Genomic DNA, 18,182 nt, shown 5'->3' with positions numbered 1-18,182 from the left:
TTTCCCACCACTCTCCAACAAGTTCCACTGTTGCAAACACAGCTGTAATTGTTGTTGTTTTATTGTACTCTGCTGTGCTGTGGTGGTGCTCTTGTGGACTCCATGTGGCTTCACTGCTGGATCGTCTTTTTTGTCGTTTCCTTTTCCCTCATTTTCATTCCGGGCAGCCACAATCGCGGTAGCGTTTTTCTTATTTGCCTCGTTTGCCGCCTGGAAAATGTATTTTCGTTGGTAAAAAAAAATAATAATAATAATAAAAAAAAAATAAAAGAAAACTCCCTCAAGTGCTATTACAAGAAAAAAAATACTTCTGCTGCCTGGCGTGTGTTGGCGCAGGTTCGGAATATCTCCATGTGTCTTCTTGTGTATGTGTGTGTGTGTGTGTGTGTGTTGGAAAACTCTAAAAATATGGAAAAATAAGCCTGCTGCTGCTGGTGCTTCTGGTCTCCAAGGAAAATAAAAAAAAGAAGTGAAAAACCAAAGTGCAAAAATCAAAAGTAATATTCGCGCAATTGTGTCTGTATATTAAGGAAAGGCGTCCCGTCACACACTCATACAAGCACACAAATTAAATGAAATCCAAGCAGTCTCCCCCCCCCCTTTTTCCTAACCCCCTCCCCCCTTACCTTTGTGATGTGTGCTGTTGCTTTTTGGATTTCGTTTTGTAGCCCTTTTTTGAAAAACAAATAAAGTTACAGGTCCCACTCCCTATAAGTCACCTTTCCCAACAGGATAGTGTAGGGTCTATAAAGAAGTGTCTTTGTTTTACCGTTATGGATAAATAATTGTATACTAATTTGTTTAATTCTCTTCTTTTTACCGTTTTTGCAGTCGATGCGCCTCAATTGTTAATTATTTGCCCGAAAATGCATTTCAATCAAAAAAAACTTTAATGAAAAACTAAAAAAAAAATAAAGAAAACGAAAAACTAAAAAAAAACAATTAATTATGTGAAAATGTGTAATGTGAGATTTTAGAAAGTAAGCGCGGATTATATGTCTTATTTAAATTTATGTTTCCATTTATTCAAAAATTAAAATAAAATAAGAAAATAAATTAAAAAAAAAAGAAAAACAAAAAAAAAATACAAAAAACACAAAAAAAAACAATTACGTATTTTTTTTTGGAAATCAGTGCACTTTTAAAACGAAAAAAAAAAAAAACAAAAAAAAGGAGAAACGAAACCGGAGGTGAATGTGAGAAGAGGAGAGAAAAAAGTCAACGTTCTTGAACAATTTCTTTCCGGCAGGTAAGTGCAAAAAAAAAAAAAAAAAAAAAAAAAAAAACAAACAATGCAAAGCAAATCAAAGACAATAAATACAAAAAAAGAAAAGAAGAGCACAGCTTTTAGGAATTCCTTAATAGCCCTTATACCTACGAATATAATAATAATTATTATTAATTATATTATTATATTTAGTATTATAAATAACGAATATAATATCTTCTAAAACAAATCTAATAATTTTTATCTACCCCATCTGACCTTTAATTGACAGTCACCTTTGGCATATTTCATAAGACTCCCCCGCCATATCCCGAGGGGGGTTGAGGGGTCAGGGGTCATCCTGTAATGTTCTCGCCATCTCGCTTCGGCGCGGCATGTAAATTGAATTTTCGTTCCAAAGCTGCATCTTGTGATTATTGCCAATTACACGGCCCACTCACAGGACGTGACCGGAGCCAGAGCCAAGAGGGATGTCCAAGGACAAGGGGGAGGTGGAGAGCTGGGAAGGTTAGGTGAGAATCTCGATGAAATCAATCTACCGTGACCCACCCGGTTTCCCTTTAATTACTTGCATTCCCTGCCATCGATTATCGTTTTTCCTTCATTCCTGGACATGGTCTTCGTCAGACTCCTTGCAACAACCCCTCCTGGGATCAGGAACAAGTTCCACACTTTGCATTCTAGATGATTTTCTTTTTGTCGAAAAGCGAATAAGACAATAGGTAAAGAAACAAGGGAAGAAGAGAGAAGAGGAAAAGTCATACAGGTACGGCAGGAAAAACCACTTCCTCGCTACTCGAATCGAGTCTCGGTTCATGGTTCTTGGTTCTCGGTCCTGCCCTTCGCCAAATCCAAAACAATGAGACTGGAATAGTGCTACTTTTGTTTGTATACAGAACCTTATATACCCTATCCTTTTGAGGAGGTTTTTTTATGAAATTTGTTTGAGAGAAGATGGTGTCTTGGGGAGGGTTCTTATAGAGTAATTCTTATAGATCTTTTACCTTAGAGATCTAAAGAGATAGATATACATTCTTAAAAATCTTGTATATTACTATTTGACCTTAGAGATCTATAGGTTATAGATAATATTACCTTAGATTCTTATAAATCTTTTACTTAGATATCTATTTACATCTTATTATTTCTTATAGATCTTTTAGAGATAGATCTTATAGATCGTATACATCCTTAGAGGTTTATAGAATATTATTTCTTATAGACCTTTTACCTTAGAGATCTATAATTCTGTAGAGATTAATTCTTATAGATCCTTTACCTTAGAGATCTATGGATTATAGTAAGGAACTAATAATATCTCGGTAATATAGTCCCTTTTTTTAGAAACTATTAGGTCTTCTATAAAACTATAGATTTGAAAATCTATTAGAGCTGAACAAGATAAAGCACCTAAGGTATAAGAACCTAACAAAAATCCTATCCTATAGGAACTAATAATATCTCAGTTATATTATTACAGGAACTATTCTATTAAGACCTCAAGATCTTTTAGAGATGAAGCTGAAGAGACTTGATATAATTTTCATTATTTTCCTTTTAAAGGAACTTTTCTTCTTAAAAAGTACTCATCTAAGGTATAAGAATCGAATGTTACTAATAGAATACCAACTATATATCAGTTCATGTATTGTAGAAACTATTCCATCTCAAGATCTGGAAGAGCTGAAGCTGAAGAGACCCGATATTATGATAAATATTTTCCTTAAAAAAGGAACTTTTCTATATTATAGGATTTATACCATGTAGATCTCAAGATCTGGAAGAGCTAAAGAATTGGTATGATATGGTTGGTTTTCGAGAAATATAATTATTTAAGACCTCATACCTTTGTTGAAGAACAAATCCTTACTTATCCCTTTAGATCTCAAAAGATTTTATAATATAATATGATATCATCATAACATCATATCATATCATACCTTAATATCAAGTACTGCTATTCTATCAACTAATCCCAGCTAGGGTATGAAAAGCCACCGAAAACCCTGAGAAAAGCCCTCTAGAAACCAGTTTTCAGAGCCAAAAAAAAAAAACAAAACTTGGCTCCTCCATGGCGTCAAAACAACAGCTCCAGGAAGACAACAAAAACAGCAGGAAGACAGGCAGTCCGGCAGTCAGGAACGGCAATATCCACTCTATAGAGAGTGCCTCCTTTGCAAGCCAAGAGGGCAACAGCAGCTGACGGAAACCCATTGGCTTCGATGATGGCTCGGATGATGGCCACTTCTGGTGGTGTTGTTGCATTTTCTGCTTTTCTGTCTGTCTTTGTAGGTGCACTGGGTTACCTGTTGATGTTGATGGTCTGAGCCCTACACCACCCCACCCCCCACTACCCTACTCTTGTGTGTCCGTTCTGGTTGGGCGGAATCGAGAACTGGTTTCCCCAACAACTGGCTTCTTGCTGCTGCACTCTCATGTTTGGGCCTCTTATTCTTTTTTTTTTTTTTTTGGCAGAATCGAAATTGGAGATTTTTTTGGATATTGATTTCTAAACTGGCAGAGGGATATCTCCTCCTCCGAGAATGGTCATTATTTGTGCCTCTACCCACCTCTTGAAGTATCCAATTTTAGCCTTTGTTTATAGACCATAAAACCCACAAAAGAAAAGAAAAGGTCTCGGCCGATTCTTTGCAAATATTTTCGCTGAATTTTATTGACGCACCGAACTAAAAGCCTCCTAAAAAGTACCGCCCCCCAGCCTAGCCCCCCAAAAATAAAACATAGACACTCTTAATTTTATTTCCATCCAGTTTGTTTTTATTGTCTAGCTGGTTCTTTGTGTTAGTCTGGCGCTTGAAAGCCAAAAAAAAAAAAATAACTATCGATTGATTATACTCGATTTTGTTGTCTGCCGCGACAGGAAGAAGTGCCCATTTCCCCTCTGCATTTTCCCGCTTTTCCTCTTTTGTTTACAATGTGGCGCGGAAATTGCCTGCGAATAAGTTTTTCATCAAAAATGTTTTTTGTTTATCTCTAAATATAGACTGTACTAGCAGTACCCTGCCACGTTTCGCTGTGGCATATTGTTGTTGCACGCATAAAAAATAAGTCAAACAAAAAAGAATAATTTTCAAATTAATTAAATTCTGTAATACTTGTGGGTATACAATATTCTTTGTTTCTCCTCCTTAATCATTCATTATTATTTCTGTATTTTAGTATATAGGTTGCTCTTCACTCAAGCACCTTGTAATACACGACATTTTTTTTTTTATTATCAGGCGCAAAAACAAACAACGCAGATGGTTTTCCGACCCGTGAACATGCCACGTATAATTGACCATGGGAAAAACATGAATGTTCTAGATTTAAACCACAAACTTTTAAGGATTGGGCTTGTGATTTGTTGATTGTCATGGCAAATGCAAGACGTATCGGAAATTGAAGTCTTTTAAATTCAAACGGCATATCGGTTGGGATCATCGGGATCCTCGGAATTAGAACTTCCTCACCTTTGAATTTTCCTATCATTATCGTAGCGTAAATTACATTGTTCATCAATTTACTAACCACCAAACGCGTACCGTTGCACAGTTTTGGTTGGTTTATGTTTCGAAGCATGATTACTACGGAGCCAACCTTTAGGCGTAAATTGTGCGGTGGTAAGCCAGGCACGTCCAAAGAGTTTAAAAATTCAATTGGATAGTTGGTGGCTTCATCTTCATTTGTGACGCAGTCAATAGATTTGAATGAATGCATTGTTCCAATGATCTTATTTTGAATTATGTAGTTCAGGTCATCTACATCTTTATTCTTAGCCGCTAAAATTGCTCGCTCACTCAACCATTCATTATTTTTGTAGTTAGAAATAATATTTGGAAATACATTGTTGATAAGTTCGTCTTTTGATGAGACAAAATTACAAAAATTATTTGGAAATGATATTAATCCGCTCGATTCATCGACAGGTACTTGACCATTACCGATAGTCAGAAATTGCTCCGAGAAATCTTCAGCAGATGTATCATTAAGCAATGTAACTCTCATGTTTGTTATCAGCTGCAGTTTCTTCACATAGCGCCATAGATTTGAAGATTTGAGGCAAGCGTTTATTTCGTCGGCAGCCGCAGATCTTGGAATTACTGGCAACTTCTCTTTATCATTAACGCAGCATAATCCAGGCGTTTCTCCGGAAAACTTTAATGCACCACAATACTCGCAAACAACGTCCATTTGCCCAATGCAAACGCTAGGATGCAAGCTGTAATCATTGCTGCAATCGTATCGAAACGCAGCTCGATTCAAATCAGCTAAAATTTTTCGTCGCAAATTAAAATCTATTTGAGAAGCACGAAGTCGAGCCTTACTATTGCGGCTCTGTTCACGTGCAATTTCTCGTTCTTCTTCAGTCCTTTCATATGCAGTATTTTGTATTCTTCTTGCATTACGGCTTTGTCGGGAAAGATTCGATCGTCTTGGTCGCGGCATTATTAATTAAACTTCACTTCACTTCAATCCACTTGTTAATTATTTATTTAATAGAAATAGTTTTAATATTGATTTCTTACAAATATCAATAGAGAGTGCAGAGGCTCTAGTGGTGCTTCAAGTTGAGGCAATTTCACTTTCCCGGAAGCGCAACACAATCTTTTTGGTTCGTTGTTAAATTTGAGAGCCTGACTATGAATTTGACTTCGTTTGTAACTGACATTTTGACATTTGACATTTTCTTCTTAGCTGTCTGCCTAAATAAAAAAGTATGGGCCAGGGAGGAACGCTGTCGAACGGGACAAAAAGTATCCTATGTCCTTCTCCTGGCTCTAAGCTACCTCCCTACCAATTTTCACTCAAATCTGTTCTTCCGTTCTTGATTTATAAGTGTTGTAACATAAAACACGTTGTTCTTTTATATATATAGATTGGTAGTGGAGACTTGGGGAGTGAAAGGGCTATTAGGGAGAACTGAATAACAAAAACTGGGAACTATATATATTTAATAGGAGCCATGCGATGATGCGATTAATAGGATGATACGATGAATGAATTGGAGTAGAATTCTAAAGGTATTTATTATATCTAGATCTAAAGGATCTAGAGGTATTATTAAGCTTTTAAAAATATCCACTTGTTTATAGAAAGAATATATGTATTAAAGAATAAAAACTGGGAACGATGATCCGATTAATCGGATTAAAGGATTAATGAATTAGTATGGTTAGAGTTAAAGGATAGATGGATCGTTTCTACAAAAGGAAAACTAAAAACAACTACAAGAATGGGATGACACGATTAAACTGATTATTCGATGAATGAATTAGATGGTCCATTGATGATATTATAGGCCTAACTTTTAAAAATATCCACGTGATTATAGAAAGAATATAAAAGAGAATGAAACCTGAATAACATCTAATTAATTATTATTTAATGGCTTCTCACCTAATACAGTGATTAGCTAGGCTCTTATCTAACCGTGAAATAGCCGGCTTAGAGTCTTGCTAAAAATTAGTAAATTACTATATCGACATTAGCGGGAAATTAGCGTGAAATGTTGCTTTCTTCAGTACACCCCTTCATGCCTCATACCTCATGCCTCACACCTCATACCCCCCCTCATTTCCTGTGCCGTTCCCCATAATTTAATTACCGCGTTGCCAGCGTCGTTGCAGACAAGTTGACGTCGCTAATGTGCCAGACTTGTCACTTTTGTTTTTTTTTTTTTTTTGCACCACTTTCTTGTTGTTGTTGTTGTTTGTTTGCCATTCGCGAAATTCCAAGAGGCAGCGCAACAAAGTATGCAACACATTCTTTTGTTGGCACGCAGGCTCTTTTTTCTTTTCTTTTTTGGCAAATGGCTAATAGTTCCCCTCTCCTTTTCTAGCCCCATTGTGTGTCTCTGAGTTTGGCTAGTTGGCTTGCCAAAAAATCACATTGTGCCCTTGAGCCGAAATGTTCTTCACACACGCATTATATGGTATGGTTGTATGGTATATAGAGTATTAATGGGGCATATACATATGGGGAATGGATACCAACCCTAACCCCAACCCCAACCCTTGCTTAGCCCAGTTTGTTTCATAAAGCAATTTGGCCAAGTGCGTGGCCCGGACACGTGACAGCCGGAATACGATGGAGAATGGAGAGCTTCTAGCTACTAAGCCAAGTTTAAGGTTGAATTTCTCTAATAAGAAATTAAGTTTTTCTATTTTAAATATAATTATAAAATCCTTTAAATATTAACCCTTGATAATCAAAATATATTTATAAATTAACTGTTATCTTTCTCATTATTTTGATTATTTTTCATTTCCCTTATCAACATCAAGCCACTTTACAAAACATTTACCCTTTCCAGTTACTCTAAAACTGTGATTTCTTTTTGTTTTGTTGCTTTGCTTCAATAGGGGGGGCTTTGTTTGTGTTTGTCTCTTGTTTTCTTTAGTGTTCGATTTGCTTTGCTGTTTGCTTTTGCACTTTGCTTCGTGCTTTTGTGTGTGAAGAGGTGTTTGCTTTTCATTTTCCCCCATTTTCGTTCGCTCTGCTCTGCCGCTCTAGCTCGCTCTCTCTCTCTCTCTCTCTCGAGCTTACCTGTAATTTTTATTTATTTATTTTTTTTTGGTTACTCACTCATATGTTAGTCGCGGCCGCGAACGTTTGCAAGCGAAGCGCGTTGTCAATCGCCAACCCGAAAAACACGCCCCCATTGACACCTACGCCCCTGGCCCCCAACCGCTTGTTGTTGTTGTAATTATCATATGCGAGTCTGAGTGGAGGTCTTAACGGTAAACGGTGCTCGAGAAAAAAGAGACAAGCGATAAAAACAGTTGAGAATCGGGAATATAATGCGTGACATGTGTTAACCCCCCTTCCCCCTCCATCGGTAGGTAAAGTGACGTTCAAACCATCAATCAAATGTTCTCTCTCGCTCTGAGAAAATGAGAAAGTAGTGTGGGAGCGAGAGAACTTTCACAAAGTGATGTCTCTTTTTAACAAACTAAGTGCAGTTCGAAATAGTGCAATATTGTGGTTCAGTTTATGGAGGTTGTACTGTAGTATCTGTTGGCATTTACAACTTCCGCTACTGGTGTGCTCTTCCGCCCACTCTTCCCCATCATACCCCCCTCGTACCTTTCTTTGTCAACTCGTTGGCCGCATTTCGAAAAAAAAAAATTTGAAACTTCGCGATGTTGAAATCGAAATCGCATGCATACGACGAGTGGCACGAGTAGGCTTAATTTAATGTGTACATATTTACACACAATTTACATTTCGGACTGTTGCTTGTGGCTTTCGCAATTGTTTTGTATGAGCTTAGCCTAACCCCCCCTAGGCCCCCATGCCCCCCATGCCCAGACCCAGGCACAGGCCTAGTGGCTGACCTCCCTCGCTTTAAAAAAAAAAAACGCTTGCACAGCTGTTCGCCGGAGCCTCTATGATTGAAAGCAGCTGTTGTTGCTTGGCAGTGGCGGTGGCGGTGGCTCCAAAATTGGGTCACAGAGTTGCCGCCGTTTGCCGTTTGGCTGTTGCCGCTGGCTTTAAAAACCAACCAAACTCGTCTGTGTTGGCCAACTCAGCGCTCCAAGCTCGCTCTGGCCAATATTCAAGCCCAGTTGGCGACGATCAGCATTAAAAACGATTGACAGACAAGCGGTTTACGGTTCTGTTGGCCAAGTTTAGAGACCCACTCGGCCAAGAACAGAAGTCGCCAGCATTTCCATGTCTTTTAGATTCCCGCGACATGGTTTTCTGACTATTATTGCAGAGTTAATTTATTCATCATCTCGATAGGCCGCCTATAGTGATGACTTTTGTGGTGGTTCCCCTTCAGACTTTTAAAAATGGAAGGCTATAACTTTGCCGTTTTTTATGTCATTCTTGTAAGAAATAGCTTAAAAGATTTGTGGATCAATTCTCTATCCATATGTCTCAAAATCTAGGAACCAAATATTTTTTAGATTTTGTATCAAATTTTTTAGAGGGAACTCTTGCAAAATTTGGCTTTCCATGAAGGGCCAACGAAGATGGTCATATCTCAGCTAATGTATATCCGATTCTCAAGCGGAGTACGCTAACCGATTTCTAGATCGATTCTCCACGATTCTGCATCAAAATCCTGAGACAAAATATTTTTCAGATATTTTGTCCATTTTTCATGATAGGATTCCTTGAAAATGGGTTTTTCTCTATAGGGTCCACTGTGATGGCTATATCTTCCCCAATTCTTATCCGATTCTTGAGCGGAGTACCTCAAACGATTTCTAGATCGATTCTCCACCATTTTCTCCACCATTTTTCTCAAAATCCTGAGACGAAATATTTTTCGGATTTTTTGTACCCATTTTTCGTGAAGGATTTCTTTTTCGTGAGGGATGGTATGATCTTTATGGTAAGGTCTTTATTCAAATTTTAAGAGGTTTATTGGCTACCTAGCAGTAGGTACCTAGTACTAGGTGTCTGTTAGACAACCTGATAGATGTATCCGACAGATAAAAATATATCTGTTAGATAGATTCAGAATATGAACAACAAGTGTACATAAAAAAGGCCACCTCTTTCCTTGGCTATCTTTCCATTCATGCTTTTGAAATGTACATACTTTTTATCAATTTTTATTGATCTTTTTTATGGGGTGGACCCTATTTCTTCTGCCGAGCTACAAAAGCCATTTGTAGGAGTATTTCTGTATTATCATGTACCTTGATAGGCTGGGCATTTGTGGCTGGGCTGATAATGAAGGCAAAGCCTTGGCTATAAATATTTCATTTACGAATGTATGCGTTTCAATTATTGTTATTACATTGCCACCCCGATTCCCCCCTTACACATACATATGTACTATATGTAGATGTGAACTTATCAGATGATCGCTTACAGCACAGCGCCCCCCTGCATGGCCCCCACGAGTCGCATAATTAAAATCCGCAAAATACCCGTTTCGGTTAGAGTGGCAAACACATGATCGCGAGAACAAACAGAATGCAATACCCCCCGATGGAAAAAAAAATGGGAATAAGGGTCATTGGAATGGGAATGGGAATCGGGGAGAGAGCCGTCTCCCCGAACTGAGGGCACTTTGGGGACTGCGGACTGAGGTTAGAGAACTAAATAAGCAAACAAACAAAAAATGGGTTTTCATTGTTCTTGTTAGTGTTCCGCGTGTGCCAGCAGAGCTTGAACTTTCCCACTACAGTGGAGCCATAAAAACTAAAAACTTAAAATAAAAAAAAGTTGAATTTATTTTCGAATTTTGATAAGAATTATCTCCAGATAGCAAAATAGATTTGCTTTCTTTAAGTTTTATTTTGTTCATGGGGTTTTCCTGACTGTGTCTTTACTGTACTTGCTGCAATATCAACAACAATTGCAGCTATGGCCACATATTTACAGTTAATCGGGCGGGCGAGCAAGCGAGCCCCACTCCACACGCCCACTTTGTCTTCTCCGCTCGTCTGTCATCGTCACACAGTTTTAGAGTAACTGTGGAGCCAGCTCTCTTCTCACTCTCTTTCTCTCTCTTGAGCGCATTATCGGTTGGGTCCTCTCATTGCCGCACTGTGGGATGCGTTCGATTATTAAGAATATTAAGCTTAAAAATATATATCCTGAAAGGATAATCTGTAAATGATGCTATTTTATTACCCTTAAATTCCTCACTATAAATACATTTTATAGTTAAATTTATCTTTTCATCCCACTGTGCCGTATCGCGGCCCCATTCAGCGGCTTTTTCCGCGCACCGTGGCTGCCTTTTCATTTGAGAGAACGCAGCGCTGCCGCTCGGTTCGTGGCGCGATCGATCGTCCGATGTTTAGCACCTGGTTTTTTTTTGCATACGAGTATATGCATTACACTTACGCCGCCGAGCGGCCCCCCGTCCTTCCGCCTGTCGTCGTTGTCGTGTCGTTGAAAAAACAATAACAAAAGCCGAGTGACACACGGCAAAAAAAAAAAGAAACCGAAAAGAAAACGGTAAATGGTAAACTTAGCGACACCCGCTCTGCCACATCTACATATGAACTTACGTGACGTAACAACGTACTCTTTGTTATTGTTTGGCTTGCTCCCCATTATAATATGTAGTATACTATATGTATATATATTTGTATATAAAGGGTATATCAGAGTGGCGTGTGTTTTGATTGTGTCTGTGTGTGTGTGTGTGTTTGGCTTTTTCATGAACGCGTTCGTGATCTTTGAAGCAAAACAAAGCTGTCTGCCTGTTTCACCGCGAAACGCAGCATAAGGCAAACAGCCCAATAATCATCGGTTTTCTATATAGTAGTAGTTGGCAAAACATACATACTATAGCCTATTGTTTTGTGCCGACGTCATGCCAACAAAAACAACAAAAATCCAGTGTCGGCTGTAAAGTGAAAACAACTTTTGGTTCTTAACGGTTACACAAGCACTGAACACTGAGCCATGCTTAGTTCGCCTCAAACTGTAAGCATGTAACACCTGTTTGTGACTGTCAAACTTGAAAGTGTCGCCAAAAACAGGTTCTTCGCCTTCGCCATCCTGTGTACCCTCCTCCCACCTACTCACCCAAATAACAATCATCATTATCATGGGCATTCAATTAAAACGTTTCGCGTTCTCTTTTCTCTTGTGTTTGTTTTCAAATTTTAAGTCAAATAAATAAAATCGGGCTACAAATTATATTGCTTCTACGGCATCAGCAGCAGCAACAAAAACGAAAGCGTTCGAAATGAAATTATATTGTTATTTTGTAAACAAAATGTAGGAATAAAGACTATTAAATACCCTTTGAAGTTTAAAAATTTGATTAAAATACTGGATTTTAGAGAAGTTTTTAAGACGAATGAGACTTTTAAGTTAAAGAACTTTAATAAATAGTTGTAATAACTAGTTCTAACAACTTTCAGACATTTAGTACGTGTTTTAAATAAAATCGAATTTAATATATAGCTCAGTCGAACCCCTATATAGCTCTTTAGATCAAAATGAACTAAAAAGTTAATACAACCTGTTCCATATAGACCATAAGTTTACTTATTTTGAGTATATCCACCGAATTCAAGGCCAATATCACTTGATTTCTCTTCGGACGTTGGCAAGAGCCAATGGCCCCATACCCCCGCGACATTGGGGGGTACCTCATGTTTATTTCACTTTCCCTTTGGGGGGGAGGGCATTTGAAATGAGAATCAGAATGAGACTCAAGTCTCAGAATTAGAAACAGACTAGTCGGCTTAGCATTGATTCAGTATTCGAATATCCGGCTGGGTTCCGGAGACGTTCAAAATTCTGGGAACTTTCCAAAAAAAAAAAAAACGGCTAGCAAGAAGAAGAAGGCAACAAAATAGAGCACAAAATCGTTGGTTAGTCATGACGCTGCGGCTTCCAAGTTGTAGACATAGGAGCGGAAGGTATATATCCCATCATAACCCCAAAACACTCCATTATTAAATGTGCGAAATGCAAATTAAAGGTGATATTCGTGGTGGTGGTGTTGTTGTTGGAAAGAAATTGCGTCTCGGCTTTGGAACTTGGAGCCACGAAAACAACAACAACAACACATATTGCGCATACTCTGAAAAAATGTTGGGGGGCCTTAGGCGCGTTATCGTCGTATCGATAACTGTGGAAAATAACAAGAATTATAGGTAGAGGGGGATGGGGTTTTTTGGGAAGGGGGAGGTGGCTTATCACACAAACACACACATACACCGATAGTCTGTTGATGTTTGTTTAATTGATTTCTAATCAATTATCATATCCATAACCGGCAACTCTCTATAATATGTATTCTCTTGTGCTCTATTTTTTCGTAGATACGGCTGCTATGGATCCAATTTTCTTCTCGCCATCGAATGGTATACCTTCAGAGAGTAAACTCGCCACCTATATGGTAAGTTCCAGTACACCCACACCCCCTACGCCCACAACAAAAACAGCTGTTGGGAGGAAAGTCAACAGCTGGAATGGCTGACTGCTTCAAGTATTTTTAATTATGTTTTTTTTTTATTATTATTTGTTTTTCGGTTGAAACATTTCAATTCCATCGGCCTTCCATACACATCGGCACATAATATACACTTGACCGAGTTTTAGTTTTTATTTAAGTGCCATATAAGTGGTACAATATACATTTTAAAAATATCAATTTTGTGTTGGAATGGGGAATGAATTCTTAAAAAATAAAATAACCATGGAAGTGTGTTAATGCGAAAAAATATATATAGAATATATGCACAGATCAGCAATTTTAATTGAGGTTACCAAAGAAGTAATCTCTAAATACATATATTTAATATTAAAAATAATATTTATTTTCCAAAATAATGATTGCCAGCCCCTGAAACGAGGTGAGGTGTTTCGAATACCCCCTCCAGATAAGGTTAAAATGATAATACCAACATTATCTAAGTCAAACAATCACTCCAGACAGTGATACGTATCTGTGAGATACACTCCCTAAAAAACCCCTTTAGATCAAACCGATGAAACTTCAGAAAACTAAAACTTTTCTTCGTTTTTCTTTTCATTTCTTTGAACTTTCGGGGTCACACACACACAGAACCGTCAGAATGTCGCCACATCGAACGGTTATGGGCTGAATAACGGGTTCTCACTGCTTAACCTGGACTCGCCCATGGCGGTTAATAAAAAGTCTCAGGTAACCACCTCGTAGATCTGAAAAGTGCTTTAAATGTGGTAGTAGAAGTTTGTGGGAGTCCTAGTGGGAGTCTACTGTAGTTAATAGTAGTGGTAGTGATAGAATAGTATCCTTGTATATGTATGTTTGTTGTTAGTTTTTGGATTTATACTAACCTTTAACCTTTTACCTCCTCCTTTAGGTCACACCACAGTCGCCCGAGTTCATTCCAACGCGCATCAACTCGTCCCCCAACTTCTATCCACCATATCACAGCGCTCCTATGCAATTGAGTAATGGACTCAATGGCGTTAATGGGTTAACAGCAGCGGCCGCAGCAGCCGCCGCAGCAGCAGCAGCCGCAGCAGCAGCCGCCGCCGCCGCAGGTGCACCAACAGTTACCACATCATCGGTGGCCGCCGCATCAGCCACCATTACCAAACAACAGCAACAGACCAACGGCGGCAACACCTCCATGCTATCCATGCAGAAATCTGCCTCCATTGCCACTGTCACTATTGCACAACAGCAACAACAACAACAGCAGCAACAACAACAGCAGCAGCAACAACAAAAACAACAACAACAACCTCTGGGAGGAGGAGGAGCAGTATCAGCACCTATAGCTATAAGTGGCAACGGTCCACCGAATCCCGCTGCAGCGCCTTTCGTCAGCAGCATGTCCGCCCAGACACCACTAAAGAACCGGGGTCACGGAGCGATGCTGCGCCAGGAATCACCCACGGCGGCCATGCTGGCGGGCGGTGGCGGTGGTCCGGGTGAGAAATCCCCACCCCACGGCATGACACCACACGGAGCCTCACCAATACCCACCACTATGCCGGCAAGTGTGCATCAGGTGAGTGCTGCCCTCTCTGGGAGTCTCAGACATTAGCTAATCTTCTCCTGAAATATCTTGTCCAGGAGAACGTCGGCGGCACCATCTACTTCTATCCAACTGCCAACGCACAGAACAACCAGCCGGTCGTGAACTCAGTGGTGGTGGACACCACTCATCCCGCCCACCACGGCGTCAGTGCCGTGGCGCCGATGAACGCTGTTGGCGGGGTGCCGCCAACTATGTTCTACACGGGGCATGTCTATCCGGGTCCGGCCTCCAATGTGATGACCATGCACCCGAAAACGCAGCTGGAGTCCGCCTTCTTCATACCCGACGAGATGCGCTCCGAAATTCTTGCCCGCAACGAGATCTCCAACCTGATCATGGACGCAGCGGAGGCGGCCCAGCACGCCCTCCCAATGGAGGTGGACAACTACCATGCTCTGTATCCCCTGGAACCGCCGGCCCAGCCCTTGCATGCCAAGCTAACGCTACCCGCCAGCACGTACCGGGCCACGCACAATACCACAGGCTACAAGTACTGCCTGCGAAGGTTGCACGGTGAGTCCTCCCTCCCAGAGCCATTTGTTTAATTAAACAATTATATAATTATATGTATGCCACTTGTGGCCTTTTCAGGGTTCCGCCTGCAGTCGACCAAGTGCATGACGCTGGTGGAGATGTGGAAGAAGCTGCAGCACACGAATGTGGTGCAATTACGGGAGGTGTTTACGACGAAAGCATTTGGTGATAATTGTAAGTGGAAATTAGGGTAATTAGGGACTATTGTGGACTAGGACCATATAAAGGTTGTAAGAAATCTAAAAAAAGACCTCCAAGCACCAAAATATCTGTAATCTTAAGTCAAGCACTTCCACCTTATCACACATATTTTAATCACTCTTAGTAAGCTCTCAAAAATGTACTCTGATTATAACTTGTTCTAACCTTGCAGCTTTAGTATTAGTTTACGACTATTATCCCGGCTCACAGACATTGCTGGCCAAGTACTTTACACCAGCGCCCGATACCAACGGTTACACTGATCCATTCCAAGGCGATGCCCGCCCCTTCAGGTGAGTCTCCTTATCTAAATGAGTCTCTATGCTTCTCTAAGACCGTACTATCTTTAACCTCCAGTCATAAGAGCAACATACAGCGATCGAACAGCGGACCTTTGCTGCCGGAGTCCACCATCTGGTCGATAATCATGCAGCTAACCGCCGGCCTTAGAGCCATCCACCAGGCGGGTCTAGCATGCAAGTAAGTAGAGATTGGTTAGATCCTCCCAACATATAGTAACCTTTCTCGATTTCAGGGTCCTGGATCCCACCAAGATTATAGTTACGGGAAAAAGGGTTAGGTTTAGTTCGTGCTGCATCTCGGATATCACGCAATTCGACCCCAACGCCGCCAATCCACTGGCCTTGGTTAATATGCACCAGCAGGTACTGCAGGATGGCCTTATTTTTTATTGAAAAAATTTTTATATTTATGATCCTTCCAGGATGATCTGACCGCTCTGGGTCGCTTAGTATTAGCTTTGGCCTGCCGCTGTCTGCAATCCGTACAGCGCGACAATGTCCAGTCCAGCATCGACATGGTCACCCGAAACTACTCCACCGATCTGCGTAACTTTATTGTGTAAGTATTATTCTTAATTTTAAGCTAAACTTTAGTTAATTATTTCTATTTTTTAGTTACCTCTTTACCACTAATAATCGTCGCTCGGTGACCGATCTGATGCCTATGATTGGAGCCCGTTTCTATACCCAGCTGGATGCTCTGCAAAGCCAGATAGACATGCAGGAGGATGAGCTGGCCAAGGAGATGGAGAACGGGCGGTTATATCGCATTTTGGTTAAATTAAATAGCATTAATGAGCGGCCCAAGTAAGCCAAAATGATATTTAACATTAATATTTTAACAGTTTAACTAACTCGGTTTAATTTTTAATTAAAGCTTTAATCTGGACTTTACTTGGTCAGAGACTGGTGATAGATACATGTTGAAATTATTCCGCGATTATTTGTTCCATTCCGTAACCGAGGATGGCCGGCCCTGGCTAGATCACGCACATATTGTACAATCCCTCAACAAGCTGGATGCTGGCTCCATAGAGCGCGTAAGTCAAGTCGGATGAGTGGAGATCCCCCAGACGGCTTAGAGATCTATTCTAAACAATCATTATAATATTGCAGGTGCAACTGATGTCGCGCGATGAGCAATCGGTACTCATTGTATCCTATTCTGAACTCAAGAATTGTCTGGAGAAGGCCTTCTCCGAACTGATGTCTACGACCAACTGAGCACCTCAACCAGGAAACTGAAACTGTAACTGAAAACACGCGCAGCTCACTTAGCCACCAACTCCACTCCTCCCAAACGACCACAAACATAAGAAGCGACTACGATTTAAACGGTTTAACTAATAAGCGGAACATTCATTACGACTAAGACACTTTTGCTGGCCCACGCTGGCTAAATAGAAACCATAAAACAATTTAAAAAAAAATACGAAAAAAGATGTATTGTTAAGCCAAAACTTAAAACAAAAAAAAAAACAAAAATAATATGAAAGAAAACTGATGATATCCAATGTTATGTTAGCTCTTAATTTTAGGCATTTAAAAAAACAATACAAAAAGAAACACCCACAATTCAAAACAAAATAATAATAAACCATCAACATGCAACTCAAAAAAAACGCAAGCTTCTTGTGAAGCGTAGCGATCCCGACAGAAGAAACACTTTTTTGAAAACGAAATCTCTCCAAAAACAAACAAAACAAAAAAAAATTTGAAAACAATTTGTTAACAAAAAAAAAAAACAGCAAAAAGTTAAAAAGAAAAAAATAAGAAATCACACGAAAGAGCTGAGGAAATGTGGATCTATTTTTACAGAGATAAGAGAGGATGAAAGTATTTATAAATATATGTATTAAAAACACAAAAAAAAAATCGAAAGAAAAAAATTGTAAAATTTTGCAACAATAAATAACTGTAATGACAACAAAAAAAAAAACAAATAAGAGAAATTGCAACCTTTTGCAGTAAAATTCGTTGAGCAACAACAAAAAAATATAAAAAATTCAGAGCAGAGTTAAATGGTTTAAGGACTAGATTGGATAGGAGAAAGTAAGAAAGAAACGTAGAGAAAGTAAGAAAGCGAACAAGGAACCACATCAAATGTTTATAAAGCATGTCTGCCTCTTTTTCCCCCCGCTCCCCCATACAGTTGAAACCCGATAAATGGTAAAAAAAAAAAAGACGAAACAACAACCAAGAAACGTTTTTATTTTTCAACTGTGTATTTTTTATAGCAAAATGTTTTAAAAAAAAATGAGACAAAAACAAACAAAAAAAAATAAGAAGAGAAAACACAAATTTTCTAAATACTATTTAAAAAGCTAAAAAAAAAAAAAAAGGAAAGGAAAAGTGAAACTATGTATTTATAAAGAAATCTAAATGTTGGTTCATGGAACATGGAAAAGCGACGCACAGCAGCGCGACTCTAGAAAGTAGCTCATCGAG

General features: G+C 39.4%; 1 protein-coding gene across 7 annotated transcripts; it reads left to right on the top strand.

The window, feature by feature from the left end:
* Positions 1-1,101: 1,101 nt before the first annotated feature.
* Positions 1,102-17,680, top strand: PAN3 (Poly(A) specific ribonuclease subunit PAN3). 7 transcript variants are annotated; one of them, XM_017254664.3, is made up of 13 exons: positions 1,102-1,249; positions 12,985-13,061; positions 13,731-13,829; positions 14,011-14,667; positions 14,733-15,210; positions 15,289-15,405; positions 15,605-15,725; positions 15,790-15,912; positions 15,968-16,097; positions 16,157-16,293; positions 16,350-16,541; positions 16,612-16,774; positions 16,851-17,680. In XM_017254664.3, the coding sequence occupies exons 2-13, from the start codon at positions 12,996-12,998 to the stop codon at positions 16,956-16,958; spliced, it is 2,391 nt and encodes a 796-aa protein (XP_017110153.3). In that variant the 5' UTR covers positions 1,102-1,249; positions 12,985-12,995; the 3' UTR covers positions 16,959-17,680. The 7 variants fall into 7 exon arrangements, with proteins under 7 accessions (XP_017110153.3, XP_017110156.3, XP_017110155.2 ...); XM_017254666.3 differs by lacking the exon at positions 1,102-1,249 and adding an exon at positions 10,954-11,158; XM_043209817.2 differs by lacking the exon at positions 1,102-1,249 and adding an exon at positions 12,418-12,579.
* The last annotated feature ends 502 nt before the right edge of the window (positions 17,681-18,182 follow it).

The sequence above is a fragment of the Drosophila bipectinata genome, chromosome 3L (assembly GCF_030179905.1).
Source record: "Drosophila bipectinata strain 14024-0381.07 chromosome 3L, DbipHiC1v2, whole genome shotgun sequence".
Taxonomy (NCBI): Eukaryota; Metazoa; Arthropoda; class Insecta; order Diptera; family Drosophilidae; genus Drosophila; species Drosophila bipectinata.
Note: the sequence above shows the minus strand (reverse complement) of the source record. Positions and strands in the feature narration are given on the sequence as shown.

Coding starts and splice junctions, on each gene's coding strand:
- PAN3 (XM_017254664.3), top strand. CDS start 12,996: ATGGATCCAATTTTCTTCTCGCCATCGAATGGTATACCTTCAGAGAGT. Junction 13,830..14,010: donor CGGTTAATAAAAAGTCTCAG/GTAACCACCTCG, acceptor CTCCTCCTTTAG/GTCACACCACAGTCGCCCGA. Junction 15,406..15,604: donor GAAAGCATTTGGTGATAATT/GTAAGTGGAAAT, acceptor CTAACCTTGCAG/CTTTAGTATTAGTTTACGAC.